The sequence below is a fragment of the Scomber scombrus genome, chromosome 6 (assembly GCF_963691925.1).
Source record: "Scomber scombrus chromosome 6, fScoSco1.1, whole genome shotgun sequence".
NCBI classification, from domain to species: Eukaryota; Metazoa; Chordata; class Actinopteri; order Scombriformes; family Scombridae; genus Scomber; species Scomber scombrus.
This window is the reverse complement of record NC_084975.1, coordinates 25831524-25848726: the sequence shown is the minus strand read 5'-3', so window position 1 is coordinate 25848726 and position 17203 is coordinate 25831524. Positions and strand designations below refer to the sequence as shown.

General features: G+C 38.4%; 1 protein-coding gene across 1 annotated transcript in view; it reads right to left on the bottom strand.

Moving 5' to 3' along the window:
- cdh13 (cadherin 13, H-cadherin (heart)) overlaps nucleotides 1-17203 on the bottom strand; it is a 270635-nt gene that overhangs the window by 193147 nt on the left and 60285 nt on the right. Inside the window, exons 6-7 of the mRNA XM_062421569.1 lie at nucleotides 4606-4611; nucleotides 3826-3978 (exon numbers count right to left, since the gene is read on the bottom strand). Of these exons, the coding sequence (XP_062277553.1) occupies nucleotides 3826-3978; nucleotides 4606-4611 (159 nt within the window). The remainder of the gene's footprint in view (nucleotides 1-3825; nucleotides 3979-4605; nucleotides 4612-17203) is intronic.

Here is a 17203-nt window from a genome sequence, read left to right as displayed (position 1 = left end):
TTCCCATGATGGAATTATTTAGCCATTGACTGAAGCCTTCAATTAAATCAGACTAAGGATGGAAAATCACTCAGAGATTTTCTTTTTTTGGGGGGAAAGCAGACTTGATTTCATCTCAGTCTAGAATCAGAGTCAGATACATAATGACATCAAGTGCATTTGGTGTGGTTAAAACTAAAATCCATAATTTATTTTAGTTAATAATATTTTTTTGTTATCTGCACAATGGTCTTGTTATAATATATTAAGATGAATTGGATTATTTGCTGTAGTGCTCGCTACATCTCACTTTCAATACAGTTTGGTTCTCTGTCTGTTTGAAACCATAGCCACCGAATGAGGAGTGACATGTTTTCCATCATTTTTGGGGTGTTTCTTCTTTTTTCTTTTTTTTCATGGTGTCACAAAATCAGCAACACCATTTGAATACTAGAACCATTTGTTTTGTTTTTTTGAAGGCTTTAACGCAATTTTAAAGAAGATACATTCATCAGAGGTAGCGAGGAAGCCAAAGGCGACAGAAACAAATCACCCAAAGATGATGGTGCATATTAGCGAGGAAGCCTTTGGAAACAACTTGCTAAAATAAGATAAGGGTTTCAGTGTTAAATCAGCTTCTTTCGGACAGACAGTGTGCTCTGTAATAACATTCTGTAGCTTACTGTTTGACTCAATCCCCCTTATCTTGCAAGAGACTCGCTAGCCATGTTTGGACAGTGTTACTGTTCTTCAGGGCCTTTATCTAACGTTGTCATGAGTTCATAGCGATCAGCAAATGAGAAAGCGGCGACAATCTTATAACGTCAAATTATAATGTACGTAATGGAAAATCAGCTCCTTATCTGGTAATACAGTGTTGTACGTGTGCGGTAGACAATTCCTCTGCGAAGATGATTGCGCGCTCTCATATCGGTTGATGCTCTGTACTCAAACGTGCTTAGGATAAGAGGACGTCAGCCGGACATTTAATCTTGCTGTCTGACGTTTGCTGACAAGTATCAGCGGGGTGCTGCAGGAATGCGAGTCGGGATGCAGCTGAGGAGTGTATAACTGACAGATCACAGCATGTTCATAGCACTCTGTGACAGGCAGCTACCACTATAAGTATGACGGGGGGGCTCTTTGTCTAACAGAGGCACCGACTCCGTATGTGATCCAAGAATAAACTCTGAAAGACAATCTCTCTTTGTAAAATCTGCTTTTATTACAAAAAAAAACACTTCAATGACAATGAATAAATAATATTCAGATAATGTGTATATCTGCAGATATGTTAACTCTGCTATGTGTTTGGATTAAGTTTTAAATTTCACTTATTTTTCCATACTTTTTTGTCTTTTTCCTCTTCTGTCTGTCTCCTCTCAGCTCACTCATTGTCCCATTAAATATTTCTAAGCTGAGCTAAACTTTTTCCATACAGAACACAGTCAAATCTTTATGGAGAAGGTCCCCAGACCCTCATTCTCTTCTCGTCTCTCTTCATCATTGTCCTTTTTTTCCCCAATTCTCTCTCCGTCTCCTCCCCCAGAGTTCCCTGTAGCAACTTGTTTTGTTAAGGCCAACCAGGACCCAAAAAACTTTATTTTACTGAGCTGTCACTAAACTTTCAGGACGTAAGCAAAAAAAACGACTAGATAAGTGCTGCTGCTTTGAAGGTACTTGTGTATGTCCATAATCTTTGTTTGGTAAATTACAGTAGCAATGCTGACAGAGTGAAAACTGCCTTAAGTTTAAAATTAATATAATGCAGGTACTTGAAAAAGGTAGACGATTTACAGCTTGCTAGGAATAAAAATATTCTGTTAAATCTGTGTTTCAAGGTCATTTCTTTCATTTTCCTTGTAACGAGGGACTAGGTTCAATCTATTTTAAAGCTGGAGCGTGGGACTTTTACATATAAATGAATGTCCATTACATTCAAGCCCTGGCCAAATGAGTTCACATAATGCTGATTAAGGCTGTCACCACCAGATAAATCTCTCTGGTTTTAAATTTAGTCTCAGGTGTGACACTCCCGCCCTGGTGCAGCGGTATTAATGCATTTTTTTGGTTTCTCTTCAACATTTGCTGGGGAAAAACCCATCTGAAACCAGCATTTAACTAGTCCTTAACCCTTACATACTGTTCATATTCTAACTCATAATTAGTCTCTACACCAATTCACATTCATAAATTCCCCATCAGTCATTAATACATGTTTGAAGAATCCTTCTGTTTGATTAAAAGGCTTTCACAATCACGTTTTCAATCAATTTTATGTTTGAGGACAACATTTGATAGAATATGATGAATTCAGCATGTTTGAATGCTGAGCTTTGATTTTCCTCTAATAAACACAGGTCACATTTGTATAAAAATGTGTATCAGCTGCACACAAATAAAAAAAAAAAAAATGATGCATTCTACTTCCATTTTTGTATATTTGGGGTCACATTCGGAAAAGTCAGACTTAAAGAAATGTGTATAGGATGTTTTTACAGCTCTCAAATGTAAAAAATTGGTCAAATTTGACCCTAAACAGTATGTAAGGGTTAAAGGAATAGTTTGACATTTTGGAAAATATCCTTGTTGGCCTTTTTTGATTGATTGATGATAGGACTGACACGGCTCATGTGTCTGAAGAGAAATCAGAAGAAAGAGAAATCTAAAGCTCACTTATTAACACGTTACATTCAATTTGTTCAATATCTTAAAAAAAACAACCCCAAAACTGTTGGGAAACATGACATATTGCCAAGAAAGCTAATTCATTTTTAGTTAATTTCACAAAATGTTGACTTACTGCTTTAACTTTTCTCAGTGGCTTCAGTAACCTAATTATGTTAAATGTGAATACACATAAGAGCTCAGAATTAAGCTCACACACCTACTTCTTCTTAGTCCTTTTACATTTTATTTGTCACACAGATGTTCACAGTGTTTAGAATACAGTATGTGTCAACACAGGCCATGCCAGTTAGAAATACTATTCCTATTACTGGATCATCACTTCTTCTCATGGTCATTTATAAAGGAAGGCTGCAGCTATTCTATCTGTTAATTAGTTTATTCATTAGATACAGTTACTAGGTGTCAAGACTGCCTGTAAATAACCACTGAAAGGCAAAAAAAAGTTTGTTCCTTCAGGCTTCGCCTGTGTTCCTCTCATGTCTGCTCTCGTCTCGCATCTGTTGCTACTTACTGTGTGAATTATTTCAGAGTTTTTTTCACAAAAGCCAGTTAGCTTATCAACAGCTTGCACCCAGCTGAACACCCCTAACTCACGTCTGCTTTTCTGAAAAAGCGCAAAAGATCAATTGACCGACTTAAAAAAAGTAGATTTTTTTTCTCTGCCCTTCTCTCGCTTTCTGTTCTACAAGAAACACTTTCGTCAGGCAGACAACCCCGAGGGCACCAAACCCGACAGGGCCTCCTCAAACAGCCTCTTATGTTCTTTTATCATAAAGGAAACCACTAACTTCTAACTGATAACATCAATTCACCCTTTTTACAAAATAAGAAGCCCATGTATTCTCAAATAACACTGCCAATAAATGTGTAATCAGGTTGCATAATCAGAGAGCTCTTTCACAAACCAGCATCTGAGGTTTCTTTCAGTATGCTCAACATATGCTTAATTAAAAAAAGAAGTAGCTCAAAGTACATTTTGTCTGTACTTTAGATTCTCGTCAAGAAAAGAAGTGAACAAAATACAGATTACATGGACACCAAACTTGACAAGGAAAAGAATAAATGTGTCAAGAGAGGGAGAAAGACAGTGCCCAGGTGGACAAAAAGACACGCACACGCACACACACACACACACACACACACAAGCGTACTGACCTCGTAGGAGTCAAAGTCCTCCCGGTCCAGTGAGCGGCTGACTGACACGTCTCCTGTGTCTATGTCAATGGTGAAGAGACCTTTGGGGTCCTGGTCAGAACCGGGGCCTGTCAGTCGGAAGAAATGGTTCCCTGACTTCACTGATGATATCACCTGCAGACACACACACACACACACACACACACACACACACACACACACACACACACACACACACACACACACACACACACACACACACACACACACACACACACACACACACACACACACATCAACAACTCTAACCGCTGTAAGCTTTTCCCATTTAACTTTGAGTCAGCCTATTTTCTGAAGCAAAGAATAAAGGTTAGGTAGGAGTTACTACCTTTATTTTTTTTTCATTTTTCTTAGAATTTTTTGATAAGAAATTGAGAAAAAGGAGCTTGCTGCGCCTTGAATGGTGATGCAAATCTCTGATAGCTACCAATTAAACATTTATATGGGACTTTGATTTGATTTCATCAGTTGGCAAATTCATCGAATGTAAAATTAAAAAAAAAATTTAAAAAGTTTTGGAGGCCCACTGTGACCACTTTTTGGCATGGTAGGATTCCTTTTAAACAATTAAATAAATATAAATATCCATTCCTTAATAATTGAGTGTGAAGATTACACAGATTATCTTTGTTGTTGATACTCCACGGGAGAGAGATTCTGAACCAAACAAACAACCTCTCTCTCTCTTTTATTCAGACAGGAATGATCTGACCAAGGGACTTTTTAGTTAGATGTACTCACATGAGACTGTCGTAGCCAGCGGCATCCACAGGTAGCCCAGCAACAGGAATGTGCAAGTTAAAAAAAGAAACACAAAACAAAGCACGTTAGTTCTACCATGGTAGAGAAAAATGGCCATGGCCTTGTAGATCTTTTAACTTGGTTTGAGTCTTTTTTTTTTTGTAGATACAAGACAATAATAAACTAAAATGACCAAAGTATAATGTTTGGACATAATACAAAATGATTCACAAGATAACTAGTCCAAAACAAACAAACATAATAATAATTTGTAACCAATATGGTTATTCCACAAATAACTTTAATTACTTCATTCAAAGCCTTAAAATGGCTTTTCTACTAATCTACTAATTCTCCCTCATCAAAATTCCAAATTCCATGAATATGCAAATATTTTTCATTTCAAAAGCATAACTGTATGAAGCAAGATATCACTCATTTTTCTTCCATTCTCAACATACAGGCACCAAAGGTTTCAATTTTCCACAACACAAGTGTGCACAATTGGCTCCAAACTCATTTTCATGTCGCGAATCCTGCTCGAATGTGAAAAATATGAAAAACTGCCTTGAAGTGACAGTGAAGCTAAAACATGTGCAGAGTGAAGCTCAAACATCTAACGGAAGGAAAAAGGGAAATTAAGCCCATTTTTGAGTGAAAGGGGACTTAAGAAATTGAGGACCATAAGGGAAAATCACTGGCAAAATTCTGCTCTTTGACCTCATAAGTAGGTTTTCACAGATAAAACACAACAAAAATATGTTACTGTCTAAATACTAGTAAACTAGTATTTGGACTAGATTTGCCTCCCCCCCCGGGTACACAAGGCCCTTTGGGCCTCAGCACTGTCGCTGTGTGTCAAGGATCTAAACAGTCCCTCTGCACTGTGCTTGGTGATCAGAGGGGTGCCACGAGGTCACCTTTAATGAGAAGGGCAGCTAAAATGAAGGCCTTTCTACTCCCCACTTGAAAGAGCATGGGAGATGAGACTGCAGTGTTACAAGCCTTTGCCAGATGAAGCACAAGCCCCCTCCAAAGCTCTGTGGCATTTATCTTGACTAGTGCAGCGCTCGTTCAAAAGCGTGCTGGTTCACATCGGTCTGATTGCTTGGCCTCTAGTATCGCTGCTTCAACCCATAGAAAAATATTAAATACTGTTGATGTGAGATGTGAATGAGTATAAACAACATGAAAAAACTAACATTTTATAATACACAGATATAAAGTGCTTTAAAAGTGAATCTTTTTCTCATTTCAAGCAGGGTATAATGAGGGCTGTATTTAAAAATGAAATACATAATAGAGAGAGTTTTTGAAAAAATGTGCATCCTAAAATAAAGTGGATCATTATATCTGGCTCTTAGATCATTTCTATTCAGCGGCTCCAGTTCGGATCATTGGAGTGGGTACTGTATGTTTGCTCAAAAGATTTATGCTTATATGAGACACACTGGTTTTGAACTGCCCATGGGAAGTAGCCTAACAGTCTGTCTATTCTTGATTAAAAGCTGTTTCGCTGCCTACTTTTCTCTTTTCAGAGCACACCATGTGATAAAACTTTTCTCCGACTCTCTGTACAGCTCTGATTGTCGGCTGTGCTCATGCTTATGGTTTTATTATAATTGTGTACAGGGACTTGAGGGTTTAATGAACACTCGCACTCAGATATGCTGTCGTTTTTATGTTGTTTGACTATTAAAAGCTCCACCTTGAATAGACGTAAAGTAGATTTAAAGACATTGTGCTGGTAATACCTTTCTTTCACTCTTCACTTTAAGTAAACAGCTACACAAGCATGTGCCCGGGGCCCCAAATCCCCTAATCTAAATCCACTCCTGAAAAACACATCAAAGTCTCAGCTACTTGTGGTCAGAAACACAGGTTAAAATTCACTCTAGTTTATCACTTGTATTAGTTGATTGCTTTGACATAGCCACAACGATTATAAAGTAGAGAATGGATTTAATTGGCAGAGTTTTTTCACAATTTGTAAATTAATTCCCATGGAAAGTTTCCAGCTCTGAAAATTCCCAGAATTTAGCAACCCTATTCCCTCGAGCTCTTTGATCCCCCGCTTTTTATTCTCTAGCACGTCCATCCTTGCTCCTCTGCTAAGCATCCACATCATATCTTCCATTCATCATTTTCCACTTCTCTGTACTGTGTCATCTGGCGCTCAGTCCCTCTCCTCTTTTTGTTTGTCATACCAAACGATAAGAGAGGGAAATGTCAAAAGTGTAATAAAAAGACAGCAAGAGGCAGCTATTTGTTGATGATATTCATAAGCTGAAAATATCTCCTCTGTTTCCCCATATCTCTCTTCTGCTATTGTCTTATTCCTCTCCTTTTTCACTCCCGTCTTTTCTTAGCTTTGTTCTTTTTTTTTGTAATCTCATATATTGTCAAACAGCAGTAATATCAAGAAAGCTTCCTCTTACTATGAGTTGAATACAAATGCCTTAACATCGGAAGTCTAGCATTAACTCCTACCTCTCTATTTTCTAATATTTCTATCCTTGTGAGGACATAAATACAGATGTATGTGTGAACATATACACACAAACACATACAGGTGCTATAGCTGTCACTGTGGACAGGTATATTTCTGAGCAGAAATCACGGTGGCACTTAGCACCTGCTGCTGAGGGTGACAAACTGGGTCAGATGATGAAGAAAACCAAAAGAAGAAGGTGTAACATTAGTTGGATTCACAGATGGCTTGGCATCAAACTTCGATAGATGCGTGAGGGGGGGGGGGGGGGGTTAGGGTGTAGAATGGATGTAGAATGAGAGCGAAAGTGAGAGAGAAGGAAGCACAGCGTGCCAAAGAGGGAGAGATCACTGATATAGACACAGTAACTTCAGCTGAAGAGTAACTGAAGTGTCAAGAGAAGTTTGGTGTGATTAGGAGATGCCTCCGTAGGGGAGAAGTGTAATAATCTGCACTGTGCACACACACACACACACACACACACTCTCTGACTTGCACGCACGATGGCATAGAAACGTGCACCCAGTGGCTTTGTCTCCGCTGAGTCTCTCTCTCCCCCTCTGTGTGTGTGGGAGGACTGAAGGGAGAATCTCACCTCTTTCTATCAACTCTCATTACCAGCGGAGCAAACATGAAAGACAGTGGGGCTCATGATACTGCGGCAGGATGACAGGAGGTGTGGTGCTGCTCCGCAACACCAAACACCTTTGAGCAGACAAAGAATGAGCACCAAAACAATGGTTCATAACTGGAGGGTGTGTGTGTGTGTGTGTATTTATGTGTGCATTGAAATCTTTATAACGCCTACGTCTGTCTGTGTTGCTGTCATGTGTCAGGTAGGGCAACAAACAGAAACCTGTGGAAAAGCAACACAAGTATGCACAAATATGTACACACACCACACACAACTTTTCAGGAAATCTGTTATGTAACTTGTACAAAAAAATGCTGGGTTTTGTGTGTGTGTGTGTGTGGATCAAAAATCAAGGTGTGTGAAGCAAAGTCTGCCAAGGAGGGTGTAAAGTTGGTCGAAAGAAAACATCATCATGCTCAATCATTAGCATGCAAATTCTGTGTACACACACACACACACACACACACACACACACACACGTACACTCCCCATGTCCTTGTGGTTTTTGAGGGAGAAAGTGGGAGGATTTAGCGTGAGTGTGTGAGGGGGGGAGAGTATGCAGTAGCATCCCTCGGTGGTGCTTCTGTTATCCCTATCAAGGTCATACAGGCAGCTGCGAATGACAATCACTGGCCATGAAACACTCTTGGGACCAGGCCAGTCCTTGTGTGTGTGTGTGTGTGTGTGTGTGTGTGTGTGTGTGTGTGTGTGTGTGTGTGTGTGTGTGTGTGTGTGTGTGTATGTGTGTGTGTGTGTGAGAGAGACAAGTCAGTGTGATTGTGCCTATATGTGAGTGCATAAGAATGTGTGCGTGCGTGTGTGTGTGTGTGTGTGTGTGTGTGTGTGTGTGTGAGAGAGACAAGTCAGTGTGATTGTGCCTATATGTGAGTGCATAAGAATGTGTGTGTGTGTGTGTGTGTGTGTGTGTGTGTGTGTGTGTGTGTGTGTGTGTGTGTGTGTGTGTGTGTGTGTGTGTGTGTGTGTGTGCGTGCCTGAACATGCGCCTACAACCACGCCGAGCTTGGACCGGCGCTCTGCCTGATTGTCCTGCTAATGAGAGGGACGAGGCAAGTTGGAAAGGCCCGCTGAAGGCACACGCCGACCGCTAGAACCAGCAACAGTTCTCAACACAGGACGATTGGAAAACAATGGCGTTAATTAACCAGCTTTGATTGGTTAGCCAATCCTCCACTAATCATTGCCATCATCAGCCAACTGCAGTCTGAGCCAATCACAACATACTTAAGAGGGGCCAACAATCAAGAGGGGACCTTGTTGAAAAAAAAAGACAACGAAACACGAAGAGACAAGAGTGTCATTATGGATCAAGACTGCGTTAAGAGGGTCAACAGCAGCTGGTGCGATGGACAATACTACTTTTGGGAAGAAGCTTTAATTTTACACAGTCCAGCTTGTCCTTGACTCCTCATATGTCTTTTATTAAGTATTATTCACATAACCATAAAAATAACATAAAACCTTGCAGTACATTAAAGAGTATGAAAGCACACTTCAGAATCAGAATCAGAATACCTTTTCTACTTATCTTTTTTAAGCTAAAATATTGCCTCCATTAAAATATAATTAAAACAGCAGATCAAAAAAGTAACAAAAACAAGTTACTTTAAAGGAATCCAAAGGAGACTAATGCAGTTTGAATTTAATGGTTGCAGTCATGGAGGATAGTTATGGCTATCAATGTTAGATTGCTCAGGCAGCAGGATGAGCAATCACTCACTTTTGCTTAAGCTCATTGCAAGGACGGCATCTACTGGGCAGTTCACACCCGACAAATCTGTTTTTTATTGCTTTCACTGTTTTTTTTAAGCTCATCTCATCAAAATGGATTTTGCATCTGCTCGATGTGTCTGGGGTTCCAGACATGAACTTGAGTTTGCGTCAGACGGTTTTAACTCACCGCCGGGCAAACATCCGCCACAAGCAGGCATGATTAACATCGTGAAAGACAGACAGGGAGGAGAAAAAAAAAGGCAGGAACTTTCTGGTGTTCCTGAGACAATTAAGAGAATCAATTAGACTAAATGAGAAGGCCCGCAGGCTGCCTGCTTTCTAATGTTGTAACAACTCACTACACAACTTGCTCCACTCTGCTTGGAAGCTCAGATAGTTTTTGGTAAGAGAAGGAGCAACGAGATACAAAACAGGGGGAAAGAAAAAGAAAAGGAAAGAGCAAGGAAGGAGAGGGAAAACAAAGTTGACATACACCAAGTAGAGGGCAACAAGAGAGCAGAAGGAGACAGACTGACAGGCAGAGCAAATCAGGACACGCTCGGTACTGAAACAGTGGAACAAAGGTGCCAGACATGTCTATTCTCTTTACTATATTAGCTAGGGCTATAACCAAACCAGGCCCTCGTTCCTCTCACCAACAGTTTTTATTGGAGCTGTCATGTCAAGTCAGACATGTTGTGTTGATTTGTGGGCTGGACCCTGCGGTAAGGAAGAATAAACACAGGTTGAATAATTGACAGCTCCAGCGCAGCATGCAAAGTTAAGATTGCTTTACAGAATGAAGTGTTTGATAGTTCATGCTGACACACCTGAGATTTTCATTTGCTACTTAATGTGGAGCTCTGTTTAGTGAATCTGAATCAAAGCACTAAATAATGAAATGTTCTTTCACAACCTTTGGGAAAGTAAGAGTTTCCAATAATCTAACTTGCACTGCTTTAGCACTTTTATCACATGAAACTCACATCAACATGGGCAGAACATGGAATGGTCATACTGCTAACTACTGAGCCATTACACATAACAACTGAGAAAATGATCTGGTGGGTTGCTTTGCAATTCATTTGTATTAATTTGTGAAAATCCATAACAAGTGTAATTAAGTGTGATTAAGTCTAATTAAACTAAACACTAAGTAAAGTTAGTGAAATATCTGGTCTTTCTAAAGGTGCACAGTCAAATAAAAAAACATGCTTAATAAATTCCAACACCAATAAATTCCAACTGCTTTCATGAATGATTATTGTTCTTCTAAATCTAGAGAAAAAAATGTGACTTTACCAATGATAAGAGCAACTCATTTTATTTAGTTTGAAGTCCAACCAAAATGAAATTACTTTTTTTTTAAGCAACAATCTACTGTGTGAGTCATATGTCCCTGTCTTTGTCCTTTAAAAATCCAAAACCAAAAGAGAAGAATTTACATTCAATATTTTTTGGCTTCATAATGGCATCCCATTATTACACCCCCGACCCCCTCCCCCCTTTTTCTGCTGAAATAGAATTATTTGTCCATAAAAGTAGATGGACAACTTGTTTCCATAAAGCCAATCAAATTGCCTTTTAAAAGAGCCCGACTGATATATTGGTCAGCCGATATCATCAGTCAATACTGACCTATCACAGATATATCGGTATCGTTAATATGTGCCGATATATATATATTTATTTATTTTTATTCATAGCCAATTATAAAATCCAGTATTGGTCGGGCCCCATCTATAACATTACCATTCTACAGGTAGATCATCACACTGATATCATCCTGCTACAACACAGTAGCCACAGACTTCAAACAAAAAAACCCACTTAAGCTTTCCTGCTAAAGTTTCCTTCTTACCTGCAATCTCACAAACATAACACACATCTTATCTTACACTGTAGCTCACTGAACAAACAACTGAACAAACCAGAGAAAGGCACACCACTAACTTCACCTTCCACACTAGACAGCTCATTATCTGCTCAGCTGTAGCACATTAAACAGCATGTAAATGTGCCTACAAACATCACCTCAGTCTGTGGCCTTTACTTCAATTCCACTGCAAATAACACACCGTCTGCCCATGAAGTGTAAGCTACAGCCTATTTTTATATACTTTGTCTCAGCCTACCTGCTGTTGTCAATCAAACAGACATACAGTAAACTTGCATCTCAGAGCACTGAGAGGAAAAAGAACATTTCTGACTGTCTCGATGGTAGCTTGTCCCTCTAGACAGTAGGTTGCAGTCAGGCCAAACATACACTACATTGTCAAATGTATTCATTTATTCCATCAATCTGCCACTATGGGGTTTGAAAAGTGTGTAGTTAGGATAACCTACAATCACAATATTCTTAGTTAAGTCAATAATGTCCCGGTACACAAATGCTTGTTGTGGTCCATATGCTCCACCTCATACCAACTGCTGGCCAAGAACTCAAACTGCCAAACAGGAAGCGGGACACTCAAAAGGGCTTTATTGTATAGGGGGGAACCCTAAAAGATGGATTCATCTTTTACAGAAGCCTACCCCCAAACAATGAGTATGTACATGTGTTTATTTTATTTTATTATAACAGTTATGTAGATGACTTAATTGATTGTAATCTCTTTTTTGTAGAAAAGGTGTGGACCTGCTGCAAGTAGCATGTGCATGGCTGCCCCATGGACCCAGATAACATTTCTCTTTAGGTTTACTGATGAGATGGCTTATAGTCTTTTGAAAAGTTCTTCTTATTATTTGTTCATTTTCAGTTTCGTAAATAGTTTTTCTCATCACCTTATACCAAAACCCAGCTTGACCTACTTTTTAAAATATGAGCTCTCTTTCAGAAAGCAGGTTTAATTAACACTCAGCCTAACCCTGAACTCAGCACCCTGATATGAAGAAAAGGATGAACTGAAGTTTTTGGTCCCAAAAAAAGCTGATTAGAGTTACTTCAACAACCCTGAGTATATTCATGCTGAATGAAGTGTGAATGGTGAATGCTGGGTGAAAATGGAGCTCCAATACCACAATGCACCATGGCAACAGGTAAATAAAAGGCAGTCTTGTAATATTAGTGTGCGGACATTCATCTTACAAAAAGATAGCAGTGACAGGACCTGAATAAGAGCGGGGAAAATAGTTAATAAGCCAACACAATAAAGCTTTATTCGGGCTAGTCTATTAATTAATCATTTACTCGACTTGAATTTCCTCATTGGATGATAAAATGGTGAAATCTGACAGTGTATCAGGCTATACGTTGTATTTTAAATACATTTATGCAGCTTTAATCTGATAAGGACAAAACACAGGGCAGCAGTTGAAGATGAAAACTATAGCTGAAGATTTAAATAAAACATAGATGAAACAGAAAAGACATATTTTACATAGATATATATGATAGGAACTTATCCAGTAAAACTGAGTTTGGTGATTTGCGGCTGAAAGTTTAAGGTTAAATGTATATTTGTAGATGTCTAATCGTGTTGTGGCTCATCAGCATTCAGTGACTTTATTTCAACTATTTCAACAAATGTAGCACACATTTAAACAGAGTCACTGAAATGCTCTAAAAACACCTTCAGACTATGTAGCTGCAACACAATCCTGCTCACGTATAAATATGAACATAATCTGCAATATGACATAAAAACTATGACAGGAATGTTCAATCACTGCGACAAATCACTGTGTGTCAGTGATGGAGATTTTTTATTTTATTTCAAACTGAGATAACGCAGCAGAATACACACCAGCAGATAACACATCATGTGCAACTAACAGTTGAGTGCAGGAACTGCTCAAACAACCTGACAGCAGCCTTATCACTGTGCACAGACTCCCAGTGTTAGAAAAGAAGGCCATGCATAGATTTTATTCTGAACTCAGGGATGAATTCACGCTTTGTAATATTTGAATGTGAGGGCAAAAAAACACAGTTCAAAGGAAATGACTGATGCACATAAAAGTGTTAACTTTAGATAGTCCTTGTGTTACAAAGTTATATCCAACCAGGATTTTGATTCTGACATACAGTAAGGCTTCGCTAATGAATGTGCTTCAATACACGCTTTGATATTGACTGAATAGATGATGAAATTGTATGTTGTGACACTGACTTCAGGCTCTGCAGAAGAGAGGACGACAAACTTAGTGCTTGTTGAAGAAAACCTTAAGAGGAAGTTACCGCGGTAACTGACCCAGAGTTTAAGAGCTGAAAACCCAGAGTTTCTCTCATCTCAGTGTGATCAAATCTGGAATAGACAGAACCGAACAGACCTGGTGGCTTCTGAAAAATAAACATACAGTAGACTATAGGTGAAGATTATACCTGCCTTCCAATCTTTACACTGATATTTCCCCAAAGACTTTTTGTTCAACCTTTTAATAATATGTTTAAACATGTTGACTGCAAAAAGAGATGAATAAATGTTATTTCAGTTGATCTTCAAGTAATGATGAATGACAACTCTGTTAAGCACATATACTTTTTTGGAGCAATGCCTTTACTGCTACAGATTACAGGATGCTGGGTTTGTCTTTAACTCTTACATACTGTTCATATTCTACACCCTCGCAGTATGTTCCAGGTGAATTTTGACCCAGTCTAAGAATCACCTCATAAAAAGTGTCTATTCCAAATTTTGAACCACAGATCAGTTTAGAAAGCATCAATAGTCAATCTGACTGATCAATAAATGTGTGATTAAACCTTGATTAATGTTTCAGAGAGCAGAGAGTGTATATATTTTAGCTCGAAGAAAAAACAGCTACTATCACACAATATCCTGTAATGTCCTATTTTACCTAAGACATGAAAATATAACATAGCAATAATGATGGAAATGTATTTTATGTAAAGTGAAAATTACAAGAACTTTATAGAACTGTGGGGTTTATTGTATAACCATTAGAGCCATCAGTCTTCACTGCTACGTCATAAAAAGAAATCCTCATAACTACTATCTTATTACAATTATTAACTTTTCAAAAGTCTCCTCTCTCTCTGTTGCAGGACGGAGATATTTAAAAGATCCTTCGCTCCTACAGCCATCAGGCTGTCTAATTCTTCAATAATTTACAGAATAGCTAACAGACTAATTGAATGATAATAAAATAAAGTAAATAAATAAATAATAAATAAAGTAATTTTGAATTGAATTTGAATTTTTGAACTAAAGTATAACATTTTAAAATATTTTTATTTCCGTGCAAGCCATTAAATTCCAGGGTAAATGACAGTTATTTTTTTTTCCAGCTGTCACATGTCAAAACGGGTCAAACTTGACCCGAACAGCATGTAAGGGTTAATAGTTAACTAAATCAGTATCCTTTGTAGACATACTGAACTTTTAGTTGGAGTCAAATTTGTGCTCTGTGTCTGCACCCATTCTAAACAAAACATGTCAGCAAACATAAACATATTCATCATATAAAGAGGGGCAGACAGCTGTCTGTCAAACCATCAGTCTTTGGTCATCACCTGTGATTGGCCTGCCACAAGATTTAATAAGATTCCTGGTTTTTCTTGACATTAGGAGAATTGCAATTTGAGACCTCCATGAGATGAAGATATAAACTGTCCAAAATAGGAGCCAGCTGATGGCTTGTCATTAAACAATCAAATAAGTGCCAGAGGACTCTACCACTATTGTGACCAATCTTAAACTTATAGTTGAGATAAGTCTTTTTAAGTGTTATCCATAATATGCAAAACTTCACTGTTTGTTAGATACAAGTAAATGGATGTTAAGGTGAGTAAACATGGACTGGGATGGGATGATTTATGGACAGGATGGGCATTTTCTGAGGAAATGAGTGGAATGGATTTGAGGTGGGCTCTGATACAAAGAGTACAAGCAGATTTCCAGGAACAGTGCTGGACTGTGAGGCAGTGATAGTATATGGTTTGTATCGCAGAACATATGACACACATGGTCCAAAAAGACTTTACCTCACTCACAATCACCAACAAATAAACGGTTTTAATTTTTTTTTTTTCACCAACATCCTGAATGACTATTATCTGAATTGAACTCATTGGGTTCAGACACAGTCTTGATGAGCTGAGTCAACCCATTTCACAAAACATAGGAGAGGCTTTAGTGGAAAAAAATAACTAATTTGATTTAGAAATTTGTGTTCTCAATTTACGTATTTGTGCCCTCAATTTAGAAGATTTCACCTTCATGCCATTCTCTCATCTGGCGTTTATCCTCACTGTGGTTCACTTGGATTTTATAAGGTTTTATTTTGACAAATATATATGGATATACTTTAAGCATAACAATGTGTTATCTCTGATATCCCTCATAAATACAGAGTAGAATACGGGATAACAGTCTTCTTCACAGAAAACACTTTCATGTTCCTTTGGATATCCAGTTCATAAAAACTGCATCAGGGTTGTGGACATGTATGTATTATCCATCCATCACTCCATCCATCCATTCTCTATACTGCTTATTCTCTGGAGTAGCATTTCTCAACAGGCGTGGTAGCACCCCAAGGAGACGTTCAAATAAAATTGGAAGGCACTAGAGGCAATATTTTTGAAAGGGGGGCATTAAGTTGTTCCTGGGAGGTGTTTGTGTGAGCCGTTTTTTAATGCTAGTGTAGTCCTTCATTCAAATGCATATTTTCACAATTTCATCATTAGACTTCAGGGATTTCCTATGGTTTTTGCACAGTAAAGTCTGTTTTCCTCTGTTTTACACGCGTAACTACAATTACAATTGTCTACTGGGCACTGAGCTCTTCCAAAACATGGGTGACCTACGCTCAACACTGTACTTGAATGTCTCTAACGGGACATACCTAATGGGAAACATCTTCTTTGTCACTTTCTTCAATCTTCCAGCTGATTGGCAAAGTAGAATTAGAATATTAGAATATGTGTATTGTCATTGAACAGCAACTGTACAACAAAACTTCAGAGCTTCTCCGTTTAGTGGCATATAAAAGAACAAACGAAGAAATAACTACCAATAAAAGCTCAGGATAAAAAATGAAGAAGAATAAATGAATAAATAAATAGACACATGAATAATGATAAATAAGTATATTGCACATTATATTGTATTGCGCACCCCAGCAGAAGATTATTAATTATTGCACTAATCATGAATATTGTTATTTGTGTTATTTGATAGAATTCAGTTTCTTAGTGGCACTTGGATAAAAACTGTTCATTAGTCTGGAAGTGCAGGTCCAGCATGAAGAGGTGATTGGCCACAGTGAAGCTAGCAAACTATACCAGGAGGAATTACTTAAATCAAAAACACAAAAGATTAAATCAAGAGCATGAATTGATCAATCAAGAGCACAAATTAATACATCTATAGATGACAAAGTATTAAAGCGAGAACACAAATCGTTTTTTTGTTGTTTTTTTCCTCCTTGGCCCCACTGGCCCTCTGTACAGGAAGCCAGAATTGCTGTAAGATGTTCAATCATAATGAATGCATTTTCAGATTGATTATAGAATAACTGAATGATACAGTACTGAGCACTAAGAGGACAAATCCTCTTTTCTTAAACACTGCGCTTCCCCAACTTCCTATCAACCCACCTCCCTCCACCCACCATGCACCCTTTAATCCCAGACACGAGCAAAAACGCTTTCAGGAATAAACTTCTCCAGGTATGATTGATTTATCTTCCCCAAATACTTGAGGGTCCTATCAGCTTTGACTGAAGAGGCGGATACTAAGAGGAACATTTAAGCATATCAGTTTCATTGCATGCTC